The sequence below is a fragment of the Sciurus carolinensis genome, chromosome 4, assembly GCF_902686445.1.
Source record: "Sciurus carolinensis chromosome 4, mSciCar1.2, whole genome shotgun sequence".
NCBI lineage: Eukaryota > Metazoa > Chordata > Mammalia > Rodentia > Sciuridae > Sciurus > Sciurus carolinensis.
In genome coordinates, this window is record NC_062216.1 from 111,608,761 (window position 1) to 111,636,332 (window position 27,572).

Here is a 27,572-nt window from a genome sequence, read left to right on the forward strand (position 1 = left end):
GAAATGATTACTTGAATTTGCCTCATAAAATCAAGGATAGGAGAAAAGTACAGACATAATAAGATTGCCCATGAATTGACAAATTATTGGGTGATAAGTACATGATGGTTCATCATACAATTTTCTCTTCCTTTGTATATATTTGAAATTTTCCATTTAAAAATGTTTAAAAGTAAAAGTAAGATTCCCAGGTCCTATGCCCAGAGACCTTGCACTTTTAAATATATCCCAAATATATAGTCAATTACTTAGATAATAGTTAACATTCTTTCACTATAATTAAAAAAGTATTTTCCATATAATTCAATGAACTGATATTGTATATATAGAATTTGGCTGGTCTTTGTCCCTGGTTCCTGGGAGGTAACCTCCAAGTATTGTGTCTCTGTTATTCAATGTGGTCCCCTCAGACCATACCTGAGTTTATACTGAATTCAGGATAGTGGCTGTCCATGCTGGAAAGATCGACCTTATAATTAGAGGATTCAGGCTTTGAAACAGGTGAATGGAAGGGAAGGGAGCTAGAGATTGAGTTCAAGCACACAGCCAATGATTCAACATGTAAAGAAACTACAATAAGAACTCTGGGCCCCTAAAGTTCACCTGATATGCCAAGTGTGACATGTCCTGAAGACATAGAAGCTTTGTGTTTGGGACCTCCCACACCTCACCTTATATGTGTCTTCATTTGGCTGGTCCTTTGTAATAAAATCATAATGTACGTAAAGCACTTTATGAGTTCTGAGAGTCATTCTATTGAATTATCAAGCCCGAGCAGGTTAACTTTCTTATTACAAAGAGGGGACAGCAATCTTCAGGGCTAATGTAAAAATTAAATGATATAATGCATGTAAAATACTGAACACAAATCTTGCTCATGGTGGATAGAAAAAAAAAAAAATACCACGGAGTTTAAACCTCTGTTATCCACTTCATAGTGTAAATTTTCTACATAAAATTATCCATAATACCTTGTTGAAATAGAAGGAACAGTGAGCAAAGGAGGTTTGTTGGTGGAAATGACAAATAAAAGATGGAGGTATTATTTGGAATAAAGGTCTTAGCTGGAAAAGATATTGTAGACAACAAGAGGAGAACATGGGAAAACTGATTCAAGAGGAGACCTAAGATAGGACAGGCACCCTGGGAGGTAAATAAGCCCAAAACTAAGGTGGCAGGGGCTCACTCTGATGTTGTCTAAGGACCTAGTGATGTCACTGTACCTTGGCAGTCCTGAGGGGAACCAATTAAGAGAAAAGAATACTCCTCTGTCCCCCCATATCTCCAGGTCAGCAGTTAAGCACTCCTAGGTTCAATCCAGGAACAGGAAAGGTAAGTTTCTCTAATTCCCAGGGGAAGGATAAGTAGCAGGTCACCCTGTGGCCCTGAGCCCTTGGGGAGGCTGGGTTGGTAAGGATGCTTTCTCCAAGCTTCCCTTCCCCCAATTACCTGTTGTTGGTAGAAGTTGTTGGCACTTTGTTCAAATCGCTCGTCTTTGGTTTCTACAGTTTTCCCCAATTTTTGTAGTACCTGGGGGATATAAGACAGAAAGGCCCATAGTTATAGTCAAGTATCTCTCATTTGTTGGTCTTATATGACTGGTTTCTCTCAGAGTCTTGGAGGCAACTAAAGGTTTTTACTCCTATTACTCCAGCAGAATTAGGAATGTAACATGTTGCTGACAAACCAATCATGTTTTGTGATTCTTTTCAAATAAGTGTAACTAGGGGTATGCAGCAGTGTGCTAAAGGATATATCTAGCTATCTCCAAATAAAAAAGCTGCATCTTCCTAGAATCTCATTGTTATTTAAAGTGCTTATTTTTAAAGCTGAGGATGTGGCTCAGTGATAGACACACTTGCCTAGCAAGTGCAAGGCCCTGGGTTCAATCTTAGTACTGCAAAAATAAATAAAGTTTTTTAGGGTGCTGGGGATTGAACCCAGGGCCTTACACAAGCTAAGCACATGATCTACCACTGAACTACACTCTGACCATAAAATGATTTTTTAAGGAGGAAGAAGGAAGATGTCTTATTTATTTTTGGTACTGAGGACTGAAACCCAGAGGTGTTCTATCACTGAGCTACATCTCCAGTCCTTTTTATTTTTTTATTTTGAGAAAGGGTCTTAGTAAGTTGGTTGCCTAGGCTGGCCTTGAACTTGCAATCCTCCTGCTTCAGCCTCCGAAGTTGCTGGGATTACAAGCATGCACCACTGTGCCTGGTAAGAGCATTATATTAAAACAAGGATTAACAAAAAGAAAATAAAATATGCATAGCTCTTAAAGATAAAACATGAGCCTTGAAGACATTTCTTAAAATTTTTTTTAAATAGTTGTAGATGGACACAATACCTTTATTTTATTTATTTATTATGTGGTGCTGAGGATGGAACCCAGTGCCTCACATGTGCTAGGCAAGCGCTCTACCACTGAGCCACAATCCCAGCCCCTTTGAAGATGTTTTTCACTTAAAAGACCCTCATCTAGCTATACACAGGATTCCTCTCAACAGATGAAGTTAAGAGAGATGAGCAGGAAACTTCTTTCATGAGGGTCTTTGTGGAAAACTTTGAGAAGCCCTGATAAAATACATTTTAAATTCAATCAGAAATGAATGCTATCCATGTCTATCTTTTCTCAACAAGAAAACCTGATAGGCAACCATTATACTGGTCTCAGTGCCAAGGCAAAAGATAAGGTAGTGAAAAAGACCCAGTTTCTATTGTCAAAGGGGACACTCACTTTTTGGAATGCCCTTCCTCACCTAGTCTGCCAGGCAAATATTTTAAAACAATACAAAACAAAACAAACCAGTTTCATGTCCTTCGTAATGCCCAACAACACATATTTCATCTCATTAATCAAGTAAACCACTCCTTGTTCAGTGGTTGCAACATCTGTAAGTTGCATATGCTTCTATTACTGTTTTGTTATTTGAATTTATCCATGTCTGTTTCTAAACTGGAACTCCTTAAGAACTGAGTACTTGCTTTATTTATTTAGATCTTGCAGTATCCAGCAAATAGATACTTAGTAATTTTAATAGGAAGGAGAGTGAGACTAATACAAAAGAAGACCATAGGCTGAAACTTGAAGTAGGATTTTACCAGAATGGTGGCACATGCCTGTAATCCCAACAATTTGGGAGGCTGAGGAAGGGGGATTGCAAGTTCCAGGCCAACCTAGGCAATTTAGCAAGAACTTGTCTTTAAAAAATAAATAAATAAGGCTGGGAATGTAGCTTATTGGTAGAGTGTTTCACTAGCATGTGCAAGGCCCTGGGTTCAATCCCCAGCATAGCAAAAAAAAAAAAAAAAAAAAAAAAAGGAGAGGAGTGGGGGCAGGAAGGGAGGAAGGAAGAAAGGGAGGGAGAGAAGAAAGAGGATTCAAGGCAGACAACAGCATCAGCAAAGTCACAGGAGTATGTAACTTCATAGCAGCTTCCTGAGATGGTTTGGCACAGTTCATTTAGGGTGTGTTATGGGGAGTGATGGGGAATTAAGTTAGAACAAGAGATTGAAATCTTATTATGAAGGGTTTTGAATCACATGCACAAGTGCTGAGGTCTTGGGAGTGGGGAAGGCTCTATGTAGAGACTGACCCAAGTGTCTCTAATCTTACCCCAGGGGGTTAATATCTCTCACTTATGGAGCTGTCTGTAGTGGTTAAGATCAAGGATTCTTGGAGTCAGATATTAATTAACTCTTATTTTGGTCTTTCCACTTACTGGCTATAAGCCCTTGGACAAGTCACTTAAAACTCCTGAGCCTCAGTGTATAGAACGTCCTTTCTTCCATTAGGATAATATTTCTCTGCTGGAGTTGAGAGGATTAAACGAGGTTATGTATGTGAATTGCTTTCTCAGTGCTGCCTACAGTGAGCAATCAATACATATCTACCATCATACGTCTAATTTTTCTCCCTTGCCTATAAATGCCTGTATTTCCTTTCCAGTTTAGCCATGTCTATCTGTCTGTGTCTGTCTCTAACTCCACCTCTGTTGCCATGCCTCCTGGATGTGCAGAGTGCCAACCTCCCTGGCTCCACCCTCTGCCCCCAACAAAACACTGTCACCTACCAGAAAGTTGCAAAACTACCTTGTTTAGTGGTAAGTGCAGCTCTTACTTCCTTTTTTGCTACCCCTCCCTTCCTTTGCCCATGGTTTGGTTCTTCTTAGGTGGAGGCAAGAGAAAGAGAGAAAAAGTTTAAAGTAGGGGATGATGGAGGCATCTCCCCAGGTCCCAGAAGGATCAAGGCTAAAAGGCTTGGAGGGTGTTGAGGGGTATGTGCTGAGGAGATTTCCAATCTTCAGCTCTGAAAGGGAAAAGGTGAATGTTATCAGCTTGGAAATATACTTCAGGACCCTGGGCCCAAAGTCATTTGTTGCCTTAAGCAATATGTCCATGTGTCCTGTGTCAGGATACTTATGCTATATTGTAGGTATTCTTCGAGGAGAGACCCTAGAGGGAACAAGACGTACACAGACTTAATAGGTTTTTTTTGTTTGTTTGTTTGTTTTTCCTAGTATTGGGGATTGAACCAGGGCCTTGCACATGCCAGGCAAACACTACCACTGAGCTACATCCCCAGCCCTTTTTATTTTATTTTGAGACACGATCTTGCTAAGTTGCCCAGGTTGGCCTCCACTTTGTGATCCTCCTGCCTCAGTCTCCCAAGTAACTGGAGTACAGGCAGGTTCCACTGTGCTGGGCTCAACAGATGTTTGTTGAAAGAATGGATCACTTCCTAATGATAACCTGTAGTATAACATCAATCTTTAAAGTCCTGTCCTGAGAATTCTGCCCCAATTTGCCTGGACTGGCAGCTGAAAAGTTAGAGTAGAGACATTTGGGGGGGGGGGAATCAAGGAGTAAATGTGACAAAATGTTAACACTTGATGAATATGGGTGAAAAATACTCCGGGGTTCACTGACCTATCCTTTTAACTTTTCTATATACTAGGGTGGAGGGATAAAGCTTAAAAAATTTGCATAAATGTTTGGTGGCTACCAAACACATACCCTTCATCATAATTGATTATTAATTACATATTAGTTAATTCTCTCAATTGGGGTAATTTAAACAGGGTCTGGATGTTAGATGATATTATGAAACATTGTTTATTTTTTTCTTGAGGTGCAATAATTTTATTGTGCTTGTGTGAGAAATCTTTAGGATATATGCTAAAGTAAGCTTTCCTTAATATGGCCTCAATATACTTTTTCCAGCTCTTTCTTCCACCACTCCCTGTGCTCCAGCTCAGTTGCATTTCTCACTACTCTGCCTAAGAGGATTTGCAGACTCCTGCTTGATTATGCTGGCATTCCTTGGCTGGAATGCTCTCTCACCACTTGCCTGAGGAACTAGGAATCATCCACAATTCCTATTTCAAATTCAGCTTCCAAGTTAAGCCTCTTTCCATTCTCCCCACTCTTTCTGCTTTCTGAATTCCCATAGATGTGTGAATCTCTCAGGTCTCTTATTATTATTATTATTATTATTATTACTAGATTATAAGCTTCTGACAGGCAAGAGAAGATTGCCTCTTATTCATCTCTAAATTCCCTTCTGGGTCCAGCCAAGCCCCCTGAACAAAGAAATTTTCTGCAAATATTTGATGCATTAAATCCTCTGGGATAGAAGTTGAGTAAAAGTCAACAGAGGAAAAGACCAACAAAGGAGTGTTAAAAAAATGCCCTTGCTCAGGGGAGATCTGAGAGGTCTGCCACAGAGAAATCACAAACAGATGGCAAAGGCAGTAGTCTGAAATGTGAAGATGCATCAAACTGTAAAAATACAATAAAGTTGGCCTGAAGCAAGTCTCATGTTGTGTTTGGGTGGGAACTGGAAAATAGAACAAGAAGAATGTTTCATCTCTATTGTGTTTAACAGTCACTTGACTGTCACTCCCAGCTTTTCAGAGGAAGATGAGCCTGTTTCCACTGCTACCCCTGCTCCTTCTGAGAGATCAGCAGGAAGTGGGGAGGCACAGATGTTGGAGTGGTTTATCAGGAACCTTGCAAAAGGAGCAGCCTGAGGTTATTCAAAGGCAGAACACCTGGGTTTCAGTAATAGTTCTGCCATTTGCCAATCTCTTTTGAAACTTGTTTCCCTTTTTCTAAAATTGGGATTCTAGGGCAGAGGGTATAGCTCAGTGTGGCTCAGTGTGGTAAAGCACTTGCCTAGCATATGTAAGACCCTGGGTTCAAACTCCAGCACTGAAAAAAACAGACAGACAGACAAACAAAAAAACTGGAATATAAATGTCTTATTTAAAGTGTTGAAGAGATGATGTGAGATCATATTGCTAGAATGTTATCTCCATAGGGAGAGGTCATGTCTTCTTATATTCTGTGCTGCTCCATCCCAAGCACTTGATATTTGACACATTAACTATTATTATACATTACTCAGAAGATTATATCCTTTATCTTTACTCTAACTGTCTACCACTTTACCTTATTCTCAGTAATTTCTCAGGACACAAGAACTCTGGCTAGGAGCTGAATGAACTGAACCAGCTCCCTCTTCCCAGACCATTCTCTCCCTTATCCATGCAGCACCTCTAGGTACCTCTTCAAGTTCATGTCTGTCTGTTCCTATATCTGAGTATGTGTTCAGAGTATTCTGTTTTCTGCATCAACCTTGAAATTTCCCAGGGCAGACTCATGTTTACTCCTCTTTCTTTGCCTCATTAGGGTTCAGGGCAGGAAGAAGAGCATATGAACTGGGTGGCTGGTTTTCCTTTTGGGAAATACTAGACTCTGAGGTTCAAGGAGTCCCCTCCCCTTTTCAGTTTGGAGAGGAGACTCAATTACTACATTGAGATTCATAAAGAATATCAACCCTGTTATTTTACAGATGCAAGATCTAAAGTCCAAAGCAGGCATACTTAAAGTTTTGAAGTCCATGCTTAAAAAGTAAGGGCACAGTGTTGATGATGGGCTAGGTCAAGACAGAAGGTGAAAGAGTGAAGCAAGCTGGGTGCAGTGGTGCACACATGTAATCTCATCAATGTGGGAGGCTGAGGCAGGAGGACTACAAATTCAAAACCAGCCTCAGCAATTGAGTGAGGCTCTAAGCAACTTGGTGAGAGCCTGTCTCAAAATAAAAATTAAAAAGGGCTGTGGATGTGGCTTAATGGTAAAGCACACCTGGGTTCGATTCCTAGTTAAAAAAATCAGTTAGGGGGCTGGGGCTGTAGCTCAGTGGCAGAATGCTTGCCTAGCATGTGTGATGCGCTGGGTTCAATCCTTAGCACCACATAAAAATAAACATAAAATAAAAGCATACTGTCCATCTACAACTACAAAACAAAAAACAAAACCAAAACACAGCTGTACAATTAAAAAAAACAATTAGTATGTCTTTTTTTTTTTTTTTTGAGACAGGGTCTCATTACGTTGCTTAGGGTGTCACTGAGTTGCTGAGACTGACCTTGAACATGTGATCCTCCTGCCTCAGCCTCCCGAGCTGCTGCGATTACGGGTGTGCACCACCATGCCCAACTAATTAGTATGTCTTTTAAAAAAATTTTATCTCTTGTGGTGCTGAGGATCAAGCCCAGTATTTTGTGCATGCTAGGCAAGAACCCTTCCACTGAGCTCCATCCCTCACCCTTGGTATTTCTTTTAAAAATTGCTATTATTCATGAGATTTTTGTTTTCTTCTTCTTCTTCCTTTTCCTTTGGGGATTTTCTTCTGTTTTCAACCACAATATGGCTTTCTCTAGGGGCACCTCCCATACTGTTTCTAACCTGAGCTCCCCATAAGCAGGCACTCTTTCAAGTCTATCAGATTTGTAATTAGCCTTCAGAGAGGCTGAAACAATGATCAAGGTAAAGTTAGGGTAAATGAGGTAACTAAGTCTGACCACACAAAATCTTTCCCTTTTCCTCTTTTTCACAGGACTTCAAAAGATAGAAAAAGTGTATAGAGCCTTTCCCTTCCGTTGAGATCTCTCTGTTTTTATTTGTTTTTGGTACTGGGGATTGAACCCAGGGGTACTTTACCACTGAGCCACAAACCCAGCCCTTTTGATTTTTTAAAAATTAATTAATTGATTGATTAATTAATTTGAGACAGGGTCTCTCTAAGTTGCTTGATGTCTCATTAACTTGCTAAAGCTGGTCTTGAACTTAGGATCTTCCTGTCTCAGTCCGGAGAATTGTTGGGATTACAGACCTGCACCACCACACCTGGTTCCACTGTGGTCTCTTAAAGTCAGGAACTACATCTATACTCCATCACTTCTCAGTTGATAACCCACTTGGGAGAGTTGGTTGCCCTTTATCCTTCCTAGCACCCAAACCACTTCTCCACCTTTAGAATATAATACAAATATTTCAGTTGTTAAGCATGGGCTATTCATCTAAAGGCCTCTAAGACTGTAACCCTTAGAAAACCACGAGTGTATCTGAAGTCCTTCTTATATCTCCATACCCTTTTGCTTCTGGCTTGCACGTCTTCCCAAACCACCGTGTCTACTAGGGTGTTGGTAGGTGGAGGTTAGAAGCAAAGAAAATAATTTGGAGAGGTTACAAAAAAAAATGTCATTAAAAAGTATAGAGAGTGTCCACACAATCTGGTCAAGCAGGCAAGTTATAGATGGGCAGCCTACCTAATGCTAGTGCTGGAGTAGGCTATCCAGATAAGAAGGGCACCATTGAAGAGATGCTCCATAATCCCAGGTGGTGTGCTCTCCAACGACAAAGGGAGGGCAGAGGAAGCAGATATGGGTTATTGCTTATATATGCTTTAACCACCACCAGAGGCCAGGAAGGAGTAGGTACAGAATTATGTAGACTCTTCTAGTCCTCAGTGAGATGTCAAAAGCCAAGTTTAGTGTTGCTATCTGGCATCCCAGCTGGTCGTCATCGTCTTTGCCTTTGGGAAAATTACCCTCCAGTTTCATCATCTGTAAAACACTATCCTCACCGTATTGCTGGGACGAACCCTCCTGCGTGGATGGCGGCCAAGTCTGGCTCCTTTCTGTCACCTTTTCTGGGTCAGCCTGAGGGTTGTTTAAGGTTCCATAGAAACCGTTGTCTCCTCGGCTTTCCCCGGCCTTGCTCAAGATGGCCTGGTGTTCTCTGTTCTCTCCCATCTGCCAGTTTTCTTGGACACCCACTCCCCGCCCCATTTCCCGGCCAGCAGGACCCTCCTCCGCGGCCCAGGCCCGGCAGCCTACCTTCTCCTGGGCCCTGCTGAACTTCTTCTGCACCTGCTTGGCGAAGAGGCCGGCGGCACCACCCGCCTTGCCCTCGGCCATCCTGCCGGCTCCGGGGCTGCTGGCCCGACCCTGCGCCCTGTGGTTTCCAGAGGCCCCGAGGAGGAAGTGCTGCGGCCTCCCGGCCTCCCAGCGTGCCTCGCGCGAGCAGGCTGCGGCCTCGGCCTGCCTACCCCAGTGCTGCCCCAGGGCTGCCCTCCTGCCCCCAGGGCTGCCCTCCTGCCCCCAGGGCTCGCCTGCCTGGGCCTGGCTCTACCAGGCCGCCCCAGGCCCACACCTCAGCCATTCAGAGCCTCACCTCAAAGCCCAGGCAGCAGAAGTCCAGACCAACACAGCCCAGCTCAGGGTGCAGCCCAGAGCAGCAGGCTGGGGACCCATGGGGACAGCCCTAGGCTGGGTCAGTGGGCCCTCACTTTGCCCACTTTGCAAGGGAACATTGACCCTATTGAACAGGATCTTCCAATGTGGGCCTAGACTCATTCATTTTAGAAAACACATCAGCATTGGAAAATAACTGAAACCACAAGGCAGAAAATATTGAGTTTCACTCACTGTGGATATTTATTGTATCGGAAAACGTCTTGCAGTTCTAGGAGTATTCATGCTAGGGGAACAAGTGAACTGTATTTCTTGCCCCAGGTTGCAGTTTAGCGACTACCTTGAGAGGTCGGCTCTAAGTCTGGAACTGGTAGTGGGAGAGTGCAGAGAGGGGCCGGGACTTCAGATCTGGAGTTGAAAGGGAGCAACAACTGCAGAGAAAAATGCGGTCTTTATGAAAGGAGGTGATCTCATTGGAAAAGGACTCAGTACGGAAGCCTGTGCAGGGGACAGGGGAGCAAGTTTTTCTAGTTGGAGTACAGTGTACTAGGTGGAAGCCGAATGTGAACTGGACACAGATTGTGAAAATTGGGGTGGGGCTACTGAGATTACAACTATTGTCTGTTTAGGGATAAAGTCTCCACGTGGAAGTGGAAGTTACTCTCTGCCTGTTTGAGGGGTTAGCTGGAAATTAGGATATTACATTTGGAGGAACCATTTACTCAAGGATTTTACAGTGCATGTGAAATTCCTTCAAGGAAGCAAAGGAGGTCAAAATATTTTCCCCAAGAAGTGTAGAGGAAGTTGGAGGCCTCCACAAAATTTTCTGCTGTTGTTTTCCACTTCTTTCCCCCCAAAATACATAGTGCCCTCAAAATAAACTGTGTGCCAGTCATTGCTGGGTGCTGAGAAGCCAACGAGGAATAAAATGCAACCCCTGACCTCAAGATGCTTACAGTCTGGTGGAGCTAGGTTGGTAATCAGACGATTCCACTGTAGTCCGCTTAGTTCATTTTTAGAAATGGACACAAAAATTTCAGGCAATAGGCGATTAGTTTTTATTCTGTATTTTAGCTTTGGTGATCATCTGTGAGAGGCAGGATGATAAAGAAGAAAGGACTTGATGTTGGATGGAGAGGACTGGGGAGAAATACAGAGGATGGTGGTGCTGCTGGGACACCAAGAGAAGATAACAGTGACAACAGGTGCATCATCAGCAGGAGGCTGATACCTAGTGTCACTCCCACGACTCCACAACACCCTAAGAAACTTTCTTTAGTGCCTTGGAAACTGAAATTGATGGTCACCTAACCATTTAGTATTAGAGCAGGAAGAATACTTAGAAGTTGACTAGATGGGTAAATCCAGTTGTAGAAAAGAATTAATTTGCCCGAGGAACCCCTCTCTTCAGTGGACAGGAACTCAGGTGTTCAGAGCCCAGCCCAGCCTCTTACAGTATACGTCATATTGATATACTCTACTAATATAATAGGACTAGTTCCAGGACCTGTCCTGCTATAATGTTTACTACCCCGGTCGCTCCTCTCTGGCCATTAGTAATGGCTATGAAAAGCAGCTTCTCATTTGCTTCAACTTCTTCTTTCATTTCCCCCTTTGCTTTCTCCTAGGCCACTCTTAACAAACTGAGCCCTGGCCAGAATTATCAGCTTCCCAGTTCTCTGTGGTTTATAGAACCCTGGATCCGGTTGCTTATTTTAGTACCAGCCCTGAAGTGCTGACTCACACTTAGCTTGAGGCTCCATCTTGTTGTTGCCTTTTCCTTTCTGTTCTGAACCTTCCCCTCAACCCTTTCCTTTGTTTAGTATCTGCTTTCCTTTTTAAAAAATCTGTTTTTTAAAAAATTCTTTGTTCCCCAGTCTCCTTTCTGATTTGCCCCTTCCTCAGTCTGCCGGCCTCTGCCCTGCCATCCTAACCCTATACTCCTATCTCTAGTGTAGTCTTTTTTTTTTTTTTTTTTTTCAACTGGGCATTGAACCCAGGGGCACTTAACCACTAAGCCACATCCCCAGCCCTTTTAAAATATTTTATTTAGAGACGAGGCCTCACTGAATTGCTTAGGGCCTTGCTAAATTGCTGAGGCTGGCTTTGAACTCACGATCCTCCTGCCATCACCTCCCAAGCTGCTGGGATTACAAGTGTGCGCCACCATGCCTGGCTCTAGTGTATTGTTATAGCTCCTGTCACCCAGAAGCTTGGGGTAAGCATTTGTTCTAGGCACTGAAGAGGGAAACATATGGAGGATGAGCCTGCAGTCTACCTTGAAGAGTCAGTGCACATTTAGTCACTCAGGAATTTTTAAAGCACTTTGCCTTTCAATATAGCAAATATGCACAGGAGTGGGGTGGGGGGGCAGATGAATAGATTAATGGATAAGGAGATCCTAAAACAGCCCAAAATGGATAATGTAAAACCACTCCTCCCGGGCTTAGTTTGTGAACTGGTAAAGATAGAAGCAAAAAGGAAGTAGCCCACAGATGTGATGAAATCCAAAGTGGGTCCTATAACTGCATTTCCTCTAGAGGGCTTAATTACAAATAGACATAGTATGATAGTGTACATTCATTTTTATTTGCTTTTTAATCTCTCATTCAATAGTCTCTTAGAATGTGCCCCCAACCCCCCACCCCATGCTGGGAATCAAACCCAGGGCCTCTTACATGCTAAAGTGCTCTCCAATTGATTATATCCCTAGCACCTGCCTTTTTTGCGCGTGGTGCTGGAGATGGAACCCAGGGCTTTGATCATGCTAGGTAAGCACTCTACACTGAGCTATACCCCCAACCCTGTTTTTTCCTTATTGACCTCAAGTCCTCCTGCAGATCTAAGAACCATCTTTGGAAGACCACTGGACTCAGGAAAATATTCAGTTGGAGGAAATGACCTGAAAGAAAAAAACAGTTATGTCCATAGTCAGTAACTTTTTTTTTTTTAATGGTACTGGGATTGAACTCAGGGATGCTCTACCACCTCTACCACCAAGTTACAGCCCAAGCCTTTTTTTTTTTTTTTTTAATCTTGAGACAAGATTTCACCATATTACCCAGGGTGGCTTTGAACATGGATTTTCCTGCTTCAGCCTTTTGAGTAGCTGGGTTTATAGATGTGTGCCACAGCACCTAGCCTAACTAACCTAGAAGTTAGTAACTTCTGCCCACCTTCTTTCTTATTTTTTCAAGGCTCCCAGTTAAATATGGCCCTATGCTGGGTTTGTGGAGGATGGGAGCTATTACAAGCATATGTGCAGGACACAACAGCAAGGACAGACTTTGAAATGGCTGTGAGCCAAGATTCATGTCCAAGGCTCCAGGATGTGTTAGATGTGCACAGTGAGCTGTATTATGTGGCTCTACTACTACATCAGCGTAGGTAGTCTCACTGAACTCTTAGGCATTGCTTAAGGTGGTAAAATTTCTTTCAAAAGTTAAAGCAAATTCTTAAAATGCCCTTAGAGAGAGCTTGTGGGAGAGGAGCATGCCTGAGGGTCCACAGGCCTTTCTGAGGTTCATTTTTCCTTGACTTTGACTTCAGACAACACTGGTATGTGTCTGCTTCAGATCTATGGTTGCCACTATCTTAGGCTAAGCTAAGCCATACAGTGAAGTCTGCTCAATGGAAAGGGGGAACTCAAGAAGGCAGTAATATGGAGGGGAAGTGCACTTTCCTTCTAGGGGGAAGGGAAGGGACTCTGCATAAGGAAGACAATTATTTTCCTAACCCAGCCAGTGTGTGGATCTCAAGGTAACCCTGTTTCATCCCATCATTTGAGAGAACTCACCTTATTTATCCAAAGGATGTAAGCAGAGACCCGGGTGAAAACTGTGGGCTTCATGGGGACATTACAGCCCAGGCTGGACACAAAGCTGGTCACTCCGTGGACAGAATACTTGCCCTTCACCAAGCAGTGGAGGGGACCTCCAGAATCACCCTGCAAGGAGGAGAAGCAGAATCCTAAAACTCTAGATCTTTTGATGTTTGCCTGTTTGCTTTTGCTTATGGCCTGCTTGCCCCTTCTTTTTTTTCTTTGTGTGTGTATATACATATATCTTTGTGTGTGTATTTACATATATCTATATATAGTTGTAGATGGACACAATACCTTTCACTTATTCACCTTTTTTATGTGGTGCTGAGAATCGAGCCCAGTGCCACACACATGCAAGGCAAGTGCTTTACCACTGAGCTACAGCTGCAGCCCCTGTTCACCTGCTTCTATTTGTGATATCCTGTAAAATTTAAAGCTGCAGTTCAGTTCTTCACTTCCGTCATATCCTCACAATCAAAATGAATCTCTTCTTCCTTTATAAACAACCAAGCACTTCTTCCTCTCTCTGCAGCACTTATGTCATGTTCTGCCTTGTATTTTGGTTTCATAATTTGCTTCTGCCTCCCACACATATCTATGAGCTTCTAAGTCAGGAACTATGTCTTACTGATATCAGTCCTCTCCACAATGCAAGCACAGAATGCTTTTGTTGTTGTTTTTTGTTTTTATGGTGCTGCAGGGCCTTGCCCATGTCAAGCACATACTCTTGCCACTGAACTACATCCTCAGTCCAAGCATAGAACTTTGAACTCTTTTTTTTTTTTTTTTTCAATACTGGGGATTGAACCTAGGAATCTCTACCACTAAGCTACACCAACAGTCATTTTATTTCTTTTTTTAGTTTATTTTTGTAGTATTGGAAATTGAATCCATGGCCTTGCATATGCGGGGCAAGAGCTCTAACACCAAGTTATATCCCAGCCCCTTTTATTGTTTTATTTTGAGACTAAGTTTCCCATGCTGGTCTTAAATTTGTGATCCTCCTGCCTCAGTCTCCCGAGTCATTGGGATTACAGGGGTGTGCCACTGCACCCAGTTTGAATTTTGAACATTATAAGTTCAATAGTTGATTGACTTATATTGAATCTGGGATAGGAGAAGTATATAGTTCTAATAATTCCTTTAACCCCAGCATTTAGATCAATGGGTCTAATTAAACCAAGATGTTTAGAGAGTAGGTAATCGACACTAATTGGACTAAAGAGAAGAGAAAGTGATTTATAAGGTAGTGGTTATGTGCTCAGGCTTAGCAGTAAGGTGATCCAGAGATTTATAGAACATGATCTTGACACTTCTTACTCAGCTTTTAGAATGCCAGGTGTATAATGCCAGACATAAAACTGGAAGATACTTCTTTGGAAAATCTGACCAACCAAGAAGGACCTAACGATATTAACATTGGTGGTCTCCCAACAAAATGATCTAGCCAGATCACTTTCCAGAGAAGTCTATTAAAGATGAGCTCTACCTCAGGTTCAGAGCTACCCAACATCTTTTTACCACCCCACACTGAATGCAGCAGATGATCAACGATCACCAAACATCTAGTGTAAGCCTCTAAAATAAAAATAAAGATCAGGACTGGGGATGTAGGCCATTGGTAGAGTGCTTGCCAGACATTGAATGGGGCCCTGGATTTGATCCCCAGAACTGGAAAAAAATATTTTTAAAAAAAGATTAAATCAAAGAGCTGGCTGCAGCAGTGCACATCTGTAATCCCAGCTACTCAGGAGACTGAGGCAGGACAATCATAAGTTCAAGACCAGCCTGGGCAACTTAGCAAGACCCTATCTCAAAACAAAAGGATGTAGCTCAGTGGTAGAGCATCCATAGGTTCAATCCCAAATTCTGAAAAAAAAATAAAAAATAAAAAATAAGAGAGAGTTTTCAAAGGAATAAAAAGTGAAGGCAACTCTATGCAGGGAGAAGAAAGAAAATAAGCAATAAAACTATAGTTCATACTGTATCCATGATACAAGAAAAGCATGCCATTAAACAGTATGTTCAGAGAACAAAAAGAGCCTTTGGAAATTACAAATCCGATAGTAGAAATGAAAGTTTGGGAGAGTTGGAACATAGAGTAAACAGACAAAGCATATACGAGAGGACCAGGAAGTAAACATATGAATAACAGAAATTCTAGAAAGAAGGCTGGGGGTGGGGGACTGTGCAGCTCAGTGGTAGAGCAGTCACCTAGCACACACAAAGGCCTGGGTTTCAGCCCCAACATCAACCAACCAACCAACAATTCCAGAAAGAGAAAACTAAGAATGTGGGGGAGAAAACTATCAAGAATAAACATATTTCAGAGCCAAAGATTTGGAGTTTCTACAAAGAAAAAAAATCGACTAAGTGTACTTCACAATGAATACAAATAGACCTACACCAAGACACAGGCCACTAGTGTCAAGAGAAGTTGAAACAGGTAGCTTAAAAATTTGTGTAGGTAGGGGCTGGGTTGTAGCTAAAGGTAGAGTGCTTGCCTAGCACGTGTGAGGCACTGTGTTCTATCCTCAATACCACATTAAAAACAAACAAACACACAAAATAAAGTTATTTAAAAAATTACTGGAGAAGCTGGGCATGGTGGCACAGGCCTGTAATCTCAGCTACTCAAGAGGTAGGAGGATCTCAAGTTCAAGGCCAACCTTGACAAATTTAGCGAGACCCTGTTTCAAAATTTATAATAATAATAATATTAATAATAATAATATCAGGGCTGGGGATGTGACTCAGTGGTAGAGTGCCTCTAGATTCAATCCCCAATACTTAAAAAAAGAAATTAGTGGAGAATGTAGAGTTACCTTAGCCATGAATTGACTATGTATTCAGCAAATGAAAAAGTTACTCCAGGGAAAACAAAGTTAATACAAGAAAGAAAAACATACTCCTAGAATACTACATGATTTACTTGTGAATAGTATTTTATATAACCATAATAAACACTGGGAGTAGTGGGGAGTTTGAGAAGGTGATGGGAAAAGCTTGTGCTTGGTGGCAGGAGATAAGTGTGTAGGCATAAGAGAGAGTCAAATTTCTCATAATACCTGAACTGAAAAGTTAAGTAGTAATGTTAAGTGTATATATTTTAGGGACTGGGGTTGTGGATCAGTAGCAGAGTGCTTCCCTCGCATGTGTGAGACACTGGGCTCAATCCTCAGCACCACACATAAGTAAATAAATAAATAAAATAAAGGTATTGTGTCCATCTACAACTAAAAAAAAAAAAAAAAAAAAGCAGCTATATAGACTGACGAGAACTTAGAAGAGGTTACATAGGCATTTGTCTGTTTCTCTTAACATTTAAGTTTTAACACTGGAAAATCACAGGAAAACTGGGATAAGTTGGTCACCTTAGTTCCATAATTCTTTGCGGGGTGGGGGGTTACAAAAGCCCTTTAATCCTGTCATTCTACTATTTCAACCAGCCTCCTGCTAGCAGAATCTCTTCCTCCTCCAGGTGGCTAGTACCTTGCAGTTGATCCACAGTTCTGTTCTATTGCTAGAGTCATGCAGGAAACTCAGGCTCAGATTAATCCATTCCCTACAACTGGGTCTTTGAGTAAGATGGAGTATACAATGGTTACTACCTGGTCTCCAACCTCAACATCTTGGAGGACAACCCTCCTCCCCTTCACTCTAATTATTCCAAATGCATCTAACCTTTGCACCTTCATTTTCAGCAGTCAAGTTGACTCTTCCTAGTTCATGAGTAACCAGAAGCAATAATACAGAACACCTGCCAACTTGCAGCTACTCAGCCTGCAAACTCTTTCATATCCATGTGTATGTCTGGTATCCCTCCTCCTGATTAAAGTTGGCTCCACCTGTGCTCTCGGGTCCATCTCTCCCTTCTCTTCTGGGATCTTGTGCCATCTATCATTCCCTCTCTAACTCTGCACCAATTTTCTTCCCTTTTAAAAGATCCACCCCTCTCATGACTAGCTGTCATTAAAGGTACCAGATGTTTTCTGTTCCTCTCATTCATCCAAGATTCTTGGAAGAGTTAATTATCTACATTCCCTGCTATTTTTCTTACTGCCTCTTATTCCTTACCCTTCGATCAAGCTTCTGCCATCACCACTGAAACTGCTGTAGCCATGATTAATAATGATTGACCAGTTGCCAAAGTAGCCACTTTCAGCTCTTAGCCACTATGGCTCCTGGCTGCAGGTACGCTGTGTTATGACCTGCAGTATTTCCTGAGATTTTCTAAATCGCTACTGCACATTTTTCTCGTCATTCTGCTCTCCCTCTCATACTCCCTAGTGAGTTCTTTGTTCTCCACCTGACCCTAAAGCACTCAAGCATTTATGTTCTTATAGTATTTCCCTAATCCTCTGCTTTCTTCTCATTCTACAACTTTTTCCTGGGCAGGAGGTGGAATCTCAGTTGCTCTCAAAGTATCTCTAATCTAGCTTTCTGCTCCAAGTTCCTCTTTCTTATATATTTTGTTGTTGTTGTTACCAGTTAGCTATACCTTAATATCCAAATCCTGCAAATCTGGTCTCATCTGAGGCAGAGACTTCCTACCCCAAATCACTTAAACCATATGCCTGCACATCATTGCAGCTCCTCCTCCTTTCCTCCCCTATCTCTGTTCCTACAACACTGTTCTAATTCAGGCCCTCAGATTTCTTGCCTAGATCAGTAGCCTCCTAACCAGTCTCCTGCCTGTCTTGCCCTGCTTAAAAAGCCTGGTGACACTGTCCTCAGAGAGGGCTTCTAAAAGGCAAACCTGATCATTCTGTTCTAAGTCTCCAGTGGTCTTCCAGTGTCAAGTTAAAGTCATGTTCTAAGCATGGCATCTGAAGCTCTCTGGTCTCATCTCTTGACCTTTCTCACTATGGTTAATAGCTTACATTTTGGCACAGGGATCAGCAAACTTTTTCTGTAAAGGGACAAACAGCAAATACTGGGTGCTGGGGAGATGGAAATAAGTGGTACCAATAGCAAATGCCTCAGGTGTTGTGGGCCATCCAGTCTCTGTTGGAATCTCTATATTATGGTATAAAAGCCACTCTAAAACACTATGTAAATGATCAGCTATGGCTGTGTCACAAAAAAATGTCATTTAGAACACTGAAAATTTATATTTTTCACATGTCATGAAATATTATTCTTTTGATTTTGTTTTCCCTATCCATGTCAAAATGGACCATACAAAATCAGGTGACAGGCTGGATTTGGCTTGTGGACCTCCACTCTGCTCTGCTCTAGCTGTAGGGAATGCCCAGGAATTCTTTATGTGTTCTAAGCTGTTTCTTCAACTAATGCCTTTATTCATGCTATTCCCTCCCTCTGAACGTCTCCCCACCCACCTTTTTTTGGTCTGGCTTACTTCTATTTAACCTTTAGGACTCACCGCACATTCTTCTTTCTTGGAGAAGGCTCTTTTCTGACTCCAGCAGTAGAGGTAGTACTTGTCCTCAGGCCCCTATAATCACTCTCAGCGTGTCTTTATTTTAGCACTTACCACACAATATTCCAATATCCTACTGTATGTTTGCTCCCCCACTTGACATTGTCTGATTCATTCATCTTTGTATCCCTAGCACCTAGCACAGTGCCTGGCATATAGTAGATACACACTGAACATTTGTTGAACTGCATTAAGAAATCTGTAAAGTGGCTGAGTGTGGTGGCTCATGCCTGTAATTCCAAGCAACTTGGAAGACTGACACAGGGAAAGTGAAAATCTGAGGTCGGCCTCAGCAATTTAGCAAGACCCTCAGCAACTTAGTGTGCAACCCTGTCTAAAAATACAAATTAAAAAGAATTGGGGATATAGCCCAGTGGTAAAGCACCCTTGGGTTCAATCCAATTTGGGCACCAAAAAAGAAAAAGAAAAGAAATCTGAAATATAGCTTATTGTTGATTGATCTTGTCTAAATAGAGTAAAATTCTATTACATAAAAACTATTGTAAAATTATTTTGTGTACTTTCCCCTACCATATTCATTTGTATCCACTACTGTAAATACTACTGGGGTAAAGGGGTGGTAATGGAGGAAGTACAAGAAAAATTGGGATTGATGTGAGTGGGAGCTACCGTATACCCAATTACAACCACCTTTCCAGCCCCAGCCCCATTCCTGCCATAAAAAAAAATCTAGGTCACAAGTTCTGAAGGACATACGTACATAACAACATACAAATATTGGGCCACATACAAGTTTCTGAGGTGGGGGCATTAAGCAAAACGAAACTTTTTTGTGGGGGGTACTAGGGATTAAATTCAGGGGTGCTTTCCCACTAAACTATATCCCCAGCCTTTTTTATTTTTTGGAGACAGGGTCTCACTAAATTGCCTAGGCTGCCCTTAAATTGCAATCCTTCTGTCTCAGCCTCTCAAGTAGCGGGGATTATCAGTGTGGGCCACTGCACCTCGAAAGCAAGACAAATTTCAGGCTCCTTTTCAACTTTGAGATTCTGTGAGGACAGAATTACTAACAGAATCATTCTCATTCTGATGCCAGAAGGGAAAGTGCAGACTGCATGTGGATACCAGAGTAGGAGTGGAGTGAGCCAAAGGTGGAGCGGAGGGAGGACAGCAGAGTGGGCAGGTCTGTCGTTTCACCTGGCATCCAGCGTTTACGCCACTTCCACCAGCACACATCATGATGCTGTTCACATGGAAGCCCCAGTAGGAAGGGCTAGAGCAGGTGGTGGTGTTCACGGTGCGCATGGACGCTTGCTGCAGGGTATGGACCAGCTGGCCATTGGCTAAACAGGACACACAACACTGGAAGTCAGTCGAAGATGCTGAACAGGGAAAAATCTTTCCACACCCTGCTGAATTGTCCCACAATTTGGTGTAACATGAAGTCAGGGTGCACTCCTTCTCTCTGTTTGTTAGAGGTCATGGATCCTGTTTTCTTCTTTCTCACACATGCTAGGCAAGTACTTTACCACTGAGCTACCCCCAGTCCTTTTAACTTTATTTCGGACAGTCCTTGCTAAATTGCCCAGGCTGGCCTCTCTTCTCTTTATATGGCAGCTACAGGCTTCTTCCTTTGGGGAGGCATCCTTGCTGATGGTTCCCAGGCTCTGAACCAATAATCCTATTCCTGCTTTTTTTGTTGTTGTTGTTCTTTTTTTTTTTTTTTTTTTTTTTTGTACTGGGGATTGAACTCAGGGACACTTGACCACCAAGCCACATCCCCAGCCCTATTTTGTATTTTATTCAGAGACAGGGTCTCACTGAGTTGCTTAGTGCCTCACTGTTACTGAGGCTGGTTTTAAACTCATGATCCTCATGTCTTAGACTCTCGAGCTGCTGGGATTACAGGCCCTATCCCTGCTTTTTATGACTCATGAATAACTTAGTTAAGGAATTAAAAGGGCCTTATTTGTTGATAACTCATCTATCTGTCCTATTCCTTACAATACAAGCTCCACAAAGCAGATTGTGCACGCCTGTTTTCATTTTTTTTTTTTTTTTTTTTTTTTTTTGGGTACTGGGGATCGAACTCAGGGCCTTGCACTTGCAAGACAAGCGCTCTACCAGCTGAGCTATCTCCCCAGTTCCTGTTTTCTTTTTTTAAGAGCTTGGTGCAGCTTGTCTTTACTTGACTCTTGCAGCTTTTCAAAGTGTTCACACATGTACTATGTGGATCATTACAACAATACTTTAATGTTATATAGATCAAGAAACTGAACCATAGCGACATTAAATGAACTGAGAGGAGAGCATAGCTGCATTAGAAGCATGTCTCTCTCAGCTCTGGGTTTTCCCAATGGCCTAGCTGCTCACAGCATGACTTGCCTCTCCTTCAGAAACCCAAGTGTCACCTGGTGGCTGACAGTCTTCATCAAGATTAATGTTCCTTCCTATTTCTGTTCATAGCCCTCCCACCTTTCCATATTATCTAAATAACATTCCCTCCTTGAAATCTTCTCATAATGAGCAGAAGAGGGCTGAGACTTCCTTTGCCCTGACTCACCTGGATTTGTAGTTAATGGTTCATTCACTCCAACTCAGTCCAGCACCTGTCTATGGAGGCGGCATGATGGTATAATGACCACTGAAGTGACAACCAGGATGACTGGGTTCTGAATCCAGTTTTGCACTAACTAGACATGTAATTAAGGTACTTAATTTCATTGGGCCTTAGTTTATTTATGTAAGAAGTTTTTTTTTTTTTTTTTTTGGTATTGGGGATTGAACCCAGGGGTGCTTAACCACTGAGTCACATCCCCAGTCCTTTTTTTAGAATTTAGAGACAGGGTCTCACTAAAATTGCTTAGGGCCTCATTCTGTTGCTGAGGCTGACCTTGGACTTATGATCTTTCTGCCTCAGATTCCCCAAGGAATCTGTGATCCCCTGGGATCACAGGCATATGCCACTGCACCCAGGTGAAGTCTTTTTTTTTTTTTTTTTTAGTTCTTAGAGTCTATGAATCTCTGACTTGATTATTCCACAGCCTGTTCTTAGCTTAGTTTCATGTATCAGTTATTTTATCTATGGTTCTTTAGATTGTTGGTCTCTGACTATAAACACCTAGGACCACAGAAAGATATACCCTAGAAGCTTAGCTGCCTAATCAATATCCTGGTGGTGGATGGTGCTAATGTAGATGACTTACCGTTGGACCTGCCCCAGCCAGTGATGGTGCAGAGATTGTTGCTAAACAGAATGATTCCTTTCGGGGGCAGAGTAGCCAGCTGGACGTAGCTATTCAGAGTAACACTCCTGTCTAGGCGCAACAGGGCCATGTCAAAGCTGCAGGAGGAAAGGAGATAGTTCACAGGTGGAGTCAGGTCTTTCCTTGGGTGGGCATCAGCACTGGTCAGTCCTAAACCTTCAACTCCATGGAGTTGTAAACCAGCACTTGGAAGGAGGCTATCTTGCTAAGCATTTGAGTTTACAGTAGGTCATTATATGTTTATCAGCACCATCTGCTGGTGAAAGTTTTGTATTGCAGCCTGGCTCTGATCTGTGCTGCTCTAGGAAGTGGAGAATGGGTAATCAGAACAGCAGATGGCATGATCTTGGCGGCAGTTCTCAAAGAAAAAAGATGTAAAAGACTGAGTGACCCTGAAAGCTCTGCAGAAATGTCCCAATTCTTGTACTCATCGCCACCTCCACACTCTACAGAATTATCACCCTTTTTCATTTCTTCTTTCCTTTTTTTCTCTTCTCTCTCTTTTTTTTTTTTTTTTTTTTTTTGGTAGTACTGGGGATGGAACCTGGGTCTTCATTCATGATAGGCAAGTGCTCAACCACTGAGTTAAATCCACAGCCTTGAAAAGAATCACTTTAATAATTTCTTCCCAAAAAGTTTATAACTTGGTCTTGCAGTTCTCCTATGTGAAGGTCATTTTAGGAAATTTCCTTTTGAGACTGGGGCTTAGCCTAGTGGGAGAGCACGCGCTTAACATGTGTGAGGCCCTGAGTTTCATCTCCAGCACCAAAAGAAAAAAAAAAATCTCCTTTTACTTATAGTGTGTATTCCATAAAGTGAATAATAAATAATAACAAACAAAATCTAGAAACATTAAAACACAGAGAAGGGGCTTCCCTTAATCAAAGCATGCATACCCACATACATCAAACAAATCCTAAAGATCTTCAGAAATTTTCCAGCCCTCCTCAATCTAAACTCTCAAAGTTCTCCTGGATGAATGAGCTAGTTCATCACTCCCTGCAGGACATGGTGCCCCCAGACTCTCCTGGATCCTGACCCAAAGCCTCTACAGTGCACCAAGTTTCAGGCAATGCACTCCCTCTAGCCTCTGGAGAACACCAGGGAACCAAGACCCAGCTAAGCCAGCTCTGCTTTATCAGCCCTCCAACTCCCAGCACCGTCTTGTCCCTACCCGGCAGTCACGTTATCGCTGTTCCAGTATGGGTGTATCACGATCTTCTGCACTCCCAGGTACTGCTCAGTGCCTTCGTCCTGTCTGAGGTTGTGGTCTCCCACCACCACACGGAGGATCATTGGGCTGGAGTGAGAGGGAAAGCCCTGAGTGATTCAGGAGGCTCCCTTTCCTCCTTAGAGGAAATTGCAAAGCCCTTTTTTATCTTTAGGATAGGATCGCATCTTATGTGGCCCAGGCAGTTGGGGATGAAAGATTCTCCAAGAGGAGGAAGTAACAAGACCTCTCATTCCTTAATTTACTACTGACTTGTGGAAGTGCAAAAACCTACTATCAACTTCATGTTCACAGTTTATTAAGCTAAATATCTTCACCTGGGAGAGCTGTAGTAAGCATAGTGAAATCGTGGCTCTCAGTCACAGAGGGACTCTAAAGGAAGTACAAACTTCTAGGCTGGAAATTCTTAAAATATGGTCTTGGAACCAGCCTCACCCAGGACCAGCCAAATCAGAAACTCTGCTGGGTGGGACTCTGTAATCTGTGCCTTCCAGATGACTGCCCCCCAACACACATACTGGGGATTGAACCCAGGAGTGCTTTACCGCTGAGCTATATCCCCAGTCCTTTATATTTTTTTATTTTGAGACAGGGTCTCACTAAGTTGCTGAGACTGGCCTCAAACTTGTGATCCTCCTGCCTCAGCCTCTTCGTGAGTTGCTGGGATTAGAGGTGTGTGGCACTGCATGAGGTGATACATGTTCAAATATGAGAACTTTTGCTCATAACAAATATGAACAAATATTTACCAGTCCTATGTTGACTAGCACTTAAATATTTACTCAATCCTCATAACAGCTCTACAAAATAGGTATTATTGCCTCATTTTGGAGATAAGAGAATGGGAGAATAGAGGAGCTAAGTAAGGTTACAATAGGTAGGAGATGGTGGAACAAAATTTGGACGGGAGTCTATCTGACTCCAAAACTTGTACTTTTCTCTCAGTTATCCCTGCCCCACTAACCCCTAAACACAGACAGGCTGGGCAATAGCCCACTGCCCACCCTGGTAGAGCACTGCCCTGGGAAGTCAAAGTTGCATATTTCGCCTAAAAGGTAACTATTTCCCTCCCAGGGGCTCAGAAATGTTGGTCTTTGTTTTCTCTCACTGGTCCACGCAGTGTGCAGCTGTCATCACCCAGTTCTCTCTGATGAGGGTCCCTCCACAAGTGTGAAACCAGGAACTTCCAGACTGGTACTGGAGGGAAACCTAGACAGGGAGGAAAGAAAAGAGGAATGGGCTGGAGTTTGCTAAAAATCTTTGCCCCCAAGTGTGTACCCGAAATTCCTGACATCCCTCAGAACATTCTCTAACTTGCTGGACTAGGGAGAGCAAGCAGGTTTCCTTTGAGCAGTCAATTGCTATTGTTTGCTTGGTCATGGCTACCCACGGGACAGGCACGTCTGAGAAGGGGTCAGCCTCTGGGGTCAGCTGGAAAGTGCTCCATGGCTTGGTGATGTTTGCTGTGCACATGGATAGGGAAATAAAGGCACACATATTGTTTTGGCATTTGTGGGCCAGATGTTGCAATGGCTAGAGCCCAGGTCCTTTTACCTCTGTATCCTGTTGGAAAGGAAATGTATCCAGTAGTAACTCCTTCATCTAAGCCCCACAAATCTAGTTCTCAAGAACTCTTCCTTTAATGTTTTCAAGAAGTATCCTGAACTCTGACTTCAGGGAATATTTAGAAATGCCAATGGAATGTTCGTTTTTCTCAGTTCATGCTTCCTCATATTACACAGTGGATCTCCTCCTGAAGATTGGGGCTCAAACTGTCTTAAATCGAATCTAGTTGTATTTGCAGTGATTCCTCTCCAGGTGCGGTTATTCACGAACCAATCTGACAGTTTTTGCCTTTTTTTTTGTGGAGGGTGGAGGATACCAGGGATTTAACCCAGGGGTATTTAACCACTGAACACATTCCCAGCCCTTTTTTATTTGACAGAGTATTGCTAAGTTGCTGAGGCTGGCTTTGAACTTGTGATCCTCTTGCTTTAACCTCCCGGTCGGTTGGGATTACAGGTATGCCCCACAGCACCCAACCTGCCAGTTTTATACATTTAGGTTTGCTTGAATCAGGGTCCAGCTCCTAGGTGAAGCAAATAAGCACCGCGTGTGCGGTACTGTGTAGTACTGCGCATGTGCACCATGTGTATCGGTGAGCGCACGTGTGCTTCTAGGTATGTGGAACCCTGTGTGCGGGTGTAGCACAGTCATGCGGGGGTGTCGCAGTAGTGTCTCTGAGGTATAAAAGTTGTGTGTTTGGTTGCATGTTTGGGAGAGCATGGCTGGTGTCCAAACCCCTTCTTCCAAGGCTTTGCATTTAGAAATCCACACAAGCATGTTCCCATCCATCTTTAAAATAGACAACGGGGGTGGTGGTGGGGGGGTGGCGGTGGGGGGGAGGACGGGGGGGGCGGAGGGGACACCGTGGTGCATGCCTGTAATCCCACTGGCTCAAGAGGCTGAGGCAGAAAGATCGCGAGTTCAAAGCCAACCTCAGCAAAAGCGAGGCACTAAGCAACTCAGTGAGACCCTGTCTCTAAATAAAATGCAAAATATTTCTGGGGAGGTGGCTCAGTGATTTAGTGTCCCTAAATTCAATCTTTGGTAACCCCCCCCCCTCCCAAAATAGACAGTTGGAGAGCTGCCGTTGATCAGGATATACACAGACAAGCACAAGACTTTTTGTGATGGCACAGCAACTCTGATTTGGGTAAGTCTGGGCTGTGGAGGAATACCCACCTGAGAGGGCCAGGAATGCTTCCGGGCCTCAGTCCCTCCAACGACCCAAGCATTCGTTTTTGGAAAGTTCGGAATGCTGTGTCCTTTGTGGGAACAGAAGAAAAGTGAGTGATGACTAAGCATGGGGTCAGCCCGGGTGGTGGTGGGGAGTGGAGGTTGTGCTTTGAGGAATGTTAGCCTTGTCTGCAAATTCACAGCTCTTTGACAAATGGAGGGCCCAGCTCTGAGTTCTCTGAGCCTCTTTTGAAAGCAAGGTAGTCTGCAGTGCCAGAAGTTCCAGAAGTCCTGAAATTCTGGCTTTCCATGAAGGACCTATCCAAAATCACCAGGCTAGGGCCCTGTCACCTGTCACCAAGGTCACTCCTAGGCTGGAGAAGAATCCTCTCCCATATTTTGGCAGGATTCTCCAGGGGGGCAGGGACAGACATGCACATCCCTGCTGGGCACTGGCTGAGGATGGCCTCTTTTGAAGGAGGCTGGTGGAGAAGCCCAGGTACCCCCAGCAAGGACTTCTTTCTACTTCATGATTCAGAGAACTGCCAGCCAGCAGGGTCTTACATGGCCGGCTGGTGGCCCTGATCTTTCTATCTTGGGCTCCAGGAAAGTAAAATTTTTGCTATATTCACAGACAGAGCATCCCACCCTCCTCCGGGATATGCAGCTGGCCCCAGCTTAGGGAAGGCTTTCCCACCCTCTGAATCAAATCCCCCTTGCTGTGGAACTCAGGTCAAATGATCCACTTACCATAAACGACCAGGGTGGCGAACACCAGGAAGCGCAGCATGTTGCCAGCAGAGTAGACCACTGCCCCTTACCTTGAGCCAACCTCTTTATACACCTCTTATCAGCAGTTTTGCTGACTTCTTCCTCCCAGCTGGCAGGGCTGTGGTTGGAAGGCAGGGAAAAGAACAGGTGGAAGTACAAATGAAAAGATTTCATTTAAGTAAACTAATTAATTTGTTCTTCAAAGACAGAATAAAGTTGGAGCTCAATCATCTGCTTTTAGTTGAAAAGCATACAACAAAGTTTCAGAAAGAAAATGGAGAACCAGGATGGTTTTTCCCCTGGGTGCACCCTTCCATCATCCTACCTTGTCATCCGTCACTGCTCCCACGAGCCTCAGTGGCACTACAAATGCAAAGATCTGCCTGGTGCACTAGTTGATAAAGGCAAGGAGGGTGGAGAAGGATGGGGGAGTGGTCAGTAAGAGGAAGGAGGAGTCCGGCATGGTGGTGCACACCTGTAATCTCAGCTACTTGGAAGCTGAGGCAGTGAAGCAAGAACAAAGGTCAGGCAGTTCCTGTAGATAGATGATCAGACAGGGTCGGGAAGATGGAAGCTGAGTTGGGTTGGGAAGATGGAAGCTGATTCAAAGGGAGTGGAATGTTACTATCTTCAGGACACATCCCCTGTTCGTGGCCACGGTCACCTGCCTCTGGGGTATTGAAATGCTGATACCTCCAGAGCCCTTCCCCTTACTGCAACCTGTTGTCAAGGTGACCTGCTTCCCGGGAATTGTTCCTCCCAACAAGGGCTGTTAATGAATGCCTCCTGG

At 43.3% G+C, this 27,572-nt stretch overlaps 2 protein-coding genes across 3 annotated transcripts in view; both read right to left on the reverse strand.

Moving 5' to 3' along the window:
- The window catches only part of Bin2 (bridging integrator 2), a 30,537-nt gene extending 21,221 nt beyond the window's left edge, over positions 1-9,316 (reverse strand). For both annotated transcript variants that reach the window (XM_047549977.1, XM_047549976.1), the window contains exons 1-2: positions 9,192-9,316; positions 1,450-1,530 (exon numbers count right to left, since the gene is read on the reverse strand). In XM_047549977.1, coding sequence (XP_047405933.1) covers positions 1,450-1,530; positions 9,192-9,272 — 162 coding nt within the window. In that variant the 5' untranslated portion in view covers positions 9,273-9,316. The remainder of the gene's footprint in view (positions 1-1,449; positions 1,531-9,191) is intronic.
- A 2,905-nt stretch (positions 9,317-12,221) lies between these two features.
- On the reverse strand, positions 12,222-26,849 carry Cela1 (chymotrypsin like elastase 1). Its single transcript, XM_047551012.1, has 8 exons — positions 26,762-26,849; positions 26,018-26,100; positions 24,381-24,481; positions 23,216-23,341; positions 21,982-22,118; positions 19,973-20,118; positions 13,345-13,494; positions 12,222-12,450 (listed from the first exon to the last, which is right to left on the reverse strand). The coding sequence occupies exons 1-8, from the start codon at positions 26,799-26,801 to the stop codon at positions 12,433-12,435; spliced, it is 801 nt and encodes a 266-aa protein (XP_047406968.1). The 5' UTR covers positions 26,802-26,849; the 3' UTR covers positions 12,222-12,432.
- Positions 26,850-27,572: the final 723 nt, after the last annotated feature.

What these genes read in the sequence shown, in the direction of transcription:
- Cela1 (XM_047551012.1), bottom strand. Translation starts at nt 26,801, where the DNA reads ATGCTGCGCTTCCTGGTGTTCGCCACCCTGGTCGTTTATG. An exon ending in TGGCTGGGGCAGGTCCAACG is followed by an intron (nt 20,119 to 21,981) that starts GTAAGTCATCTA and finishes TGTCCTGTTTAG; the next exon opens with CCAATGGCCAGCTGGTCCAT. An exon ending in GCGTAAACGCTGGATGCCAG is followed by an intron (nt 13,495 to 19,972) that starts GTGAAACGACAG and finishes TCCTCCTTGCAG; the next exon opens with GGTGATTCTGGAGGTCCCCT.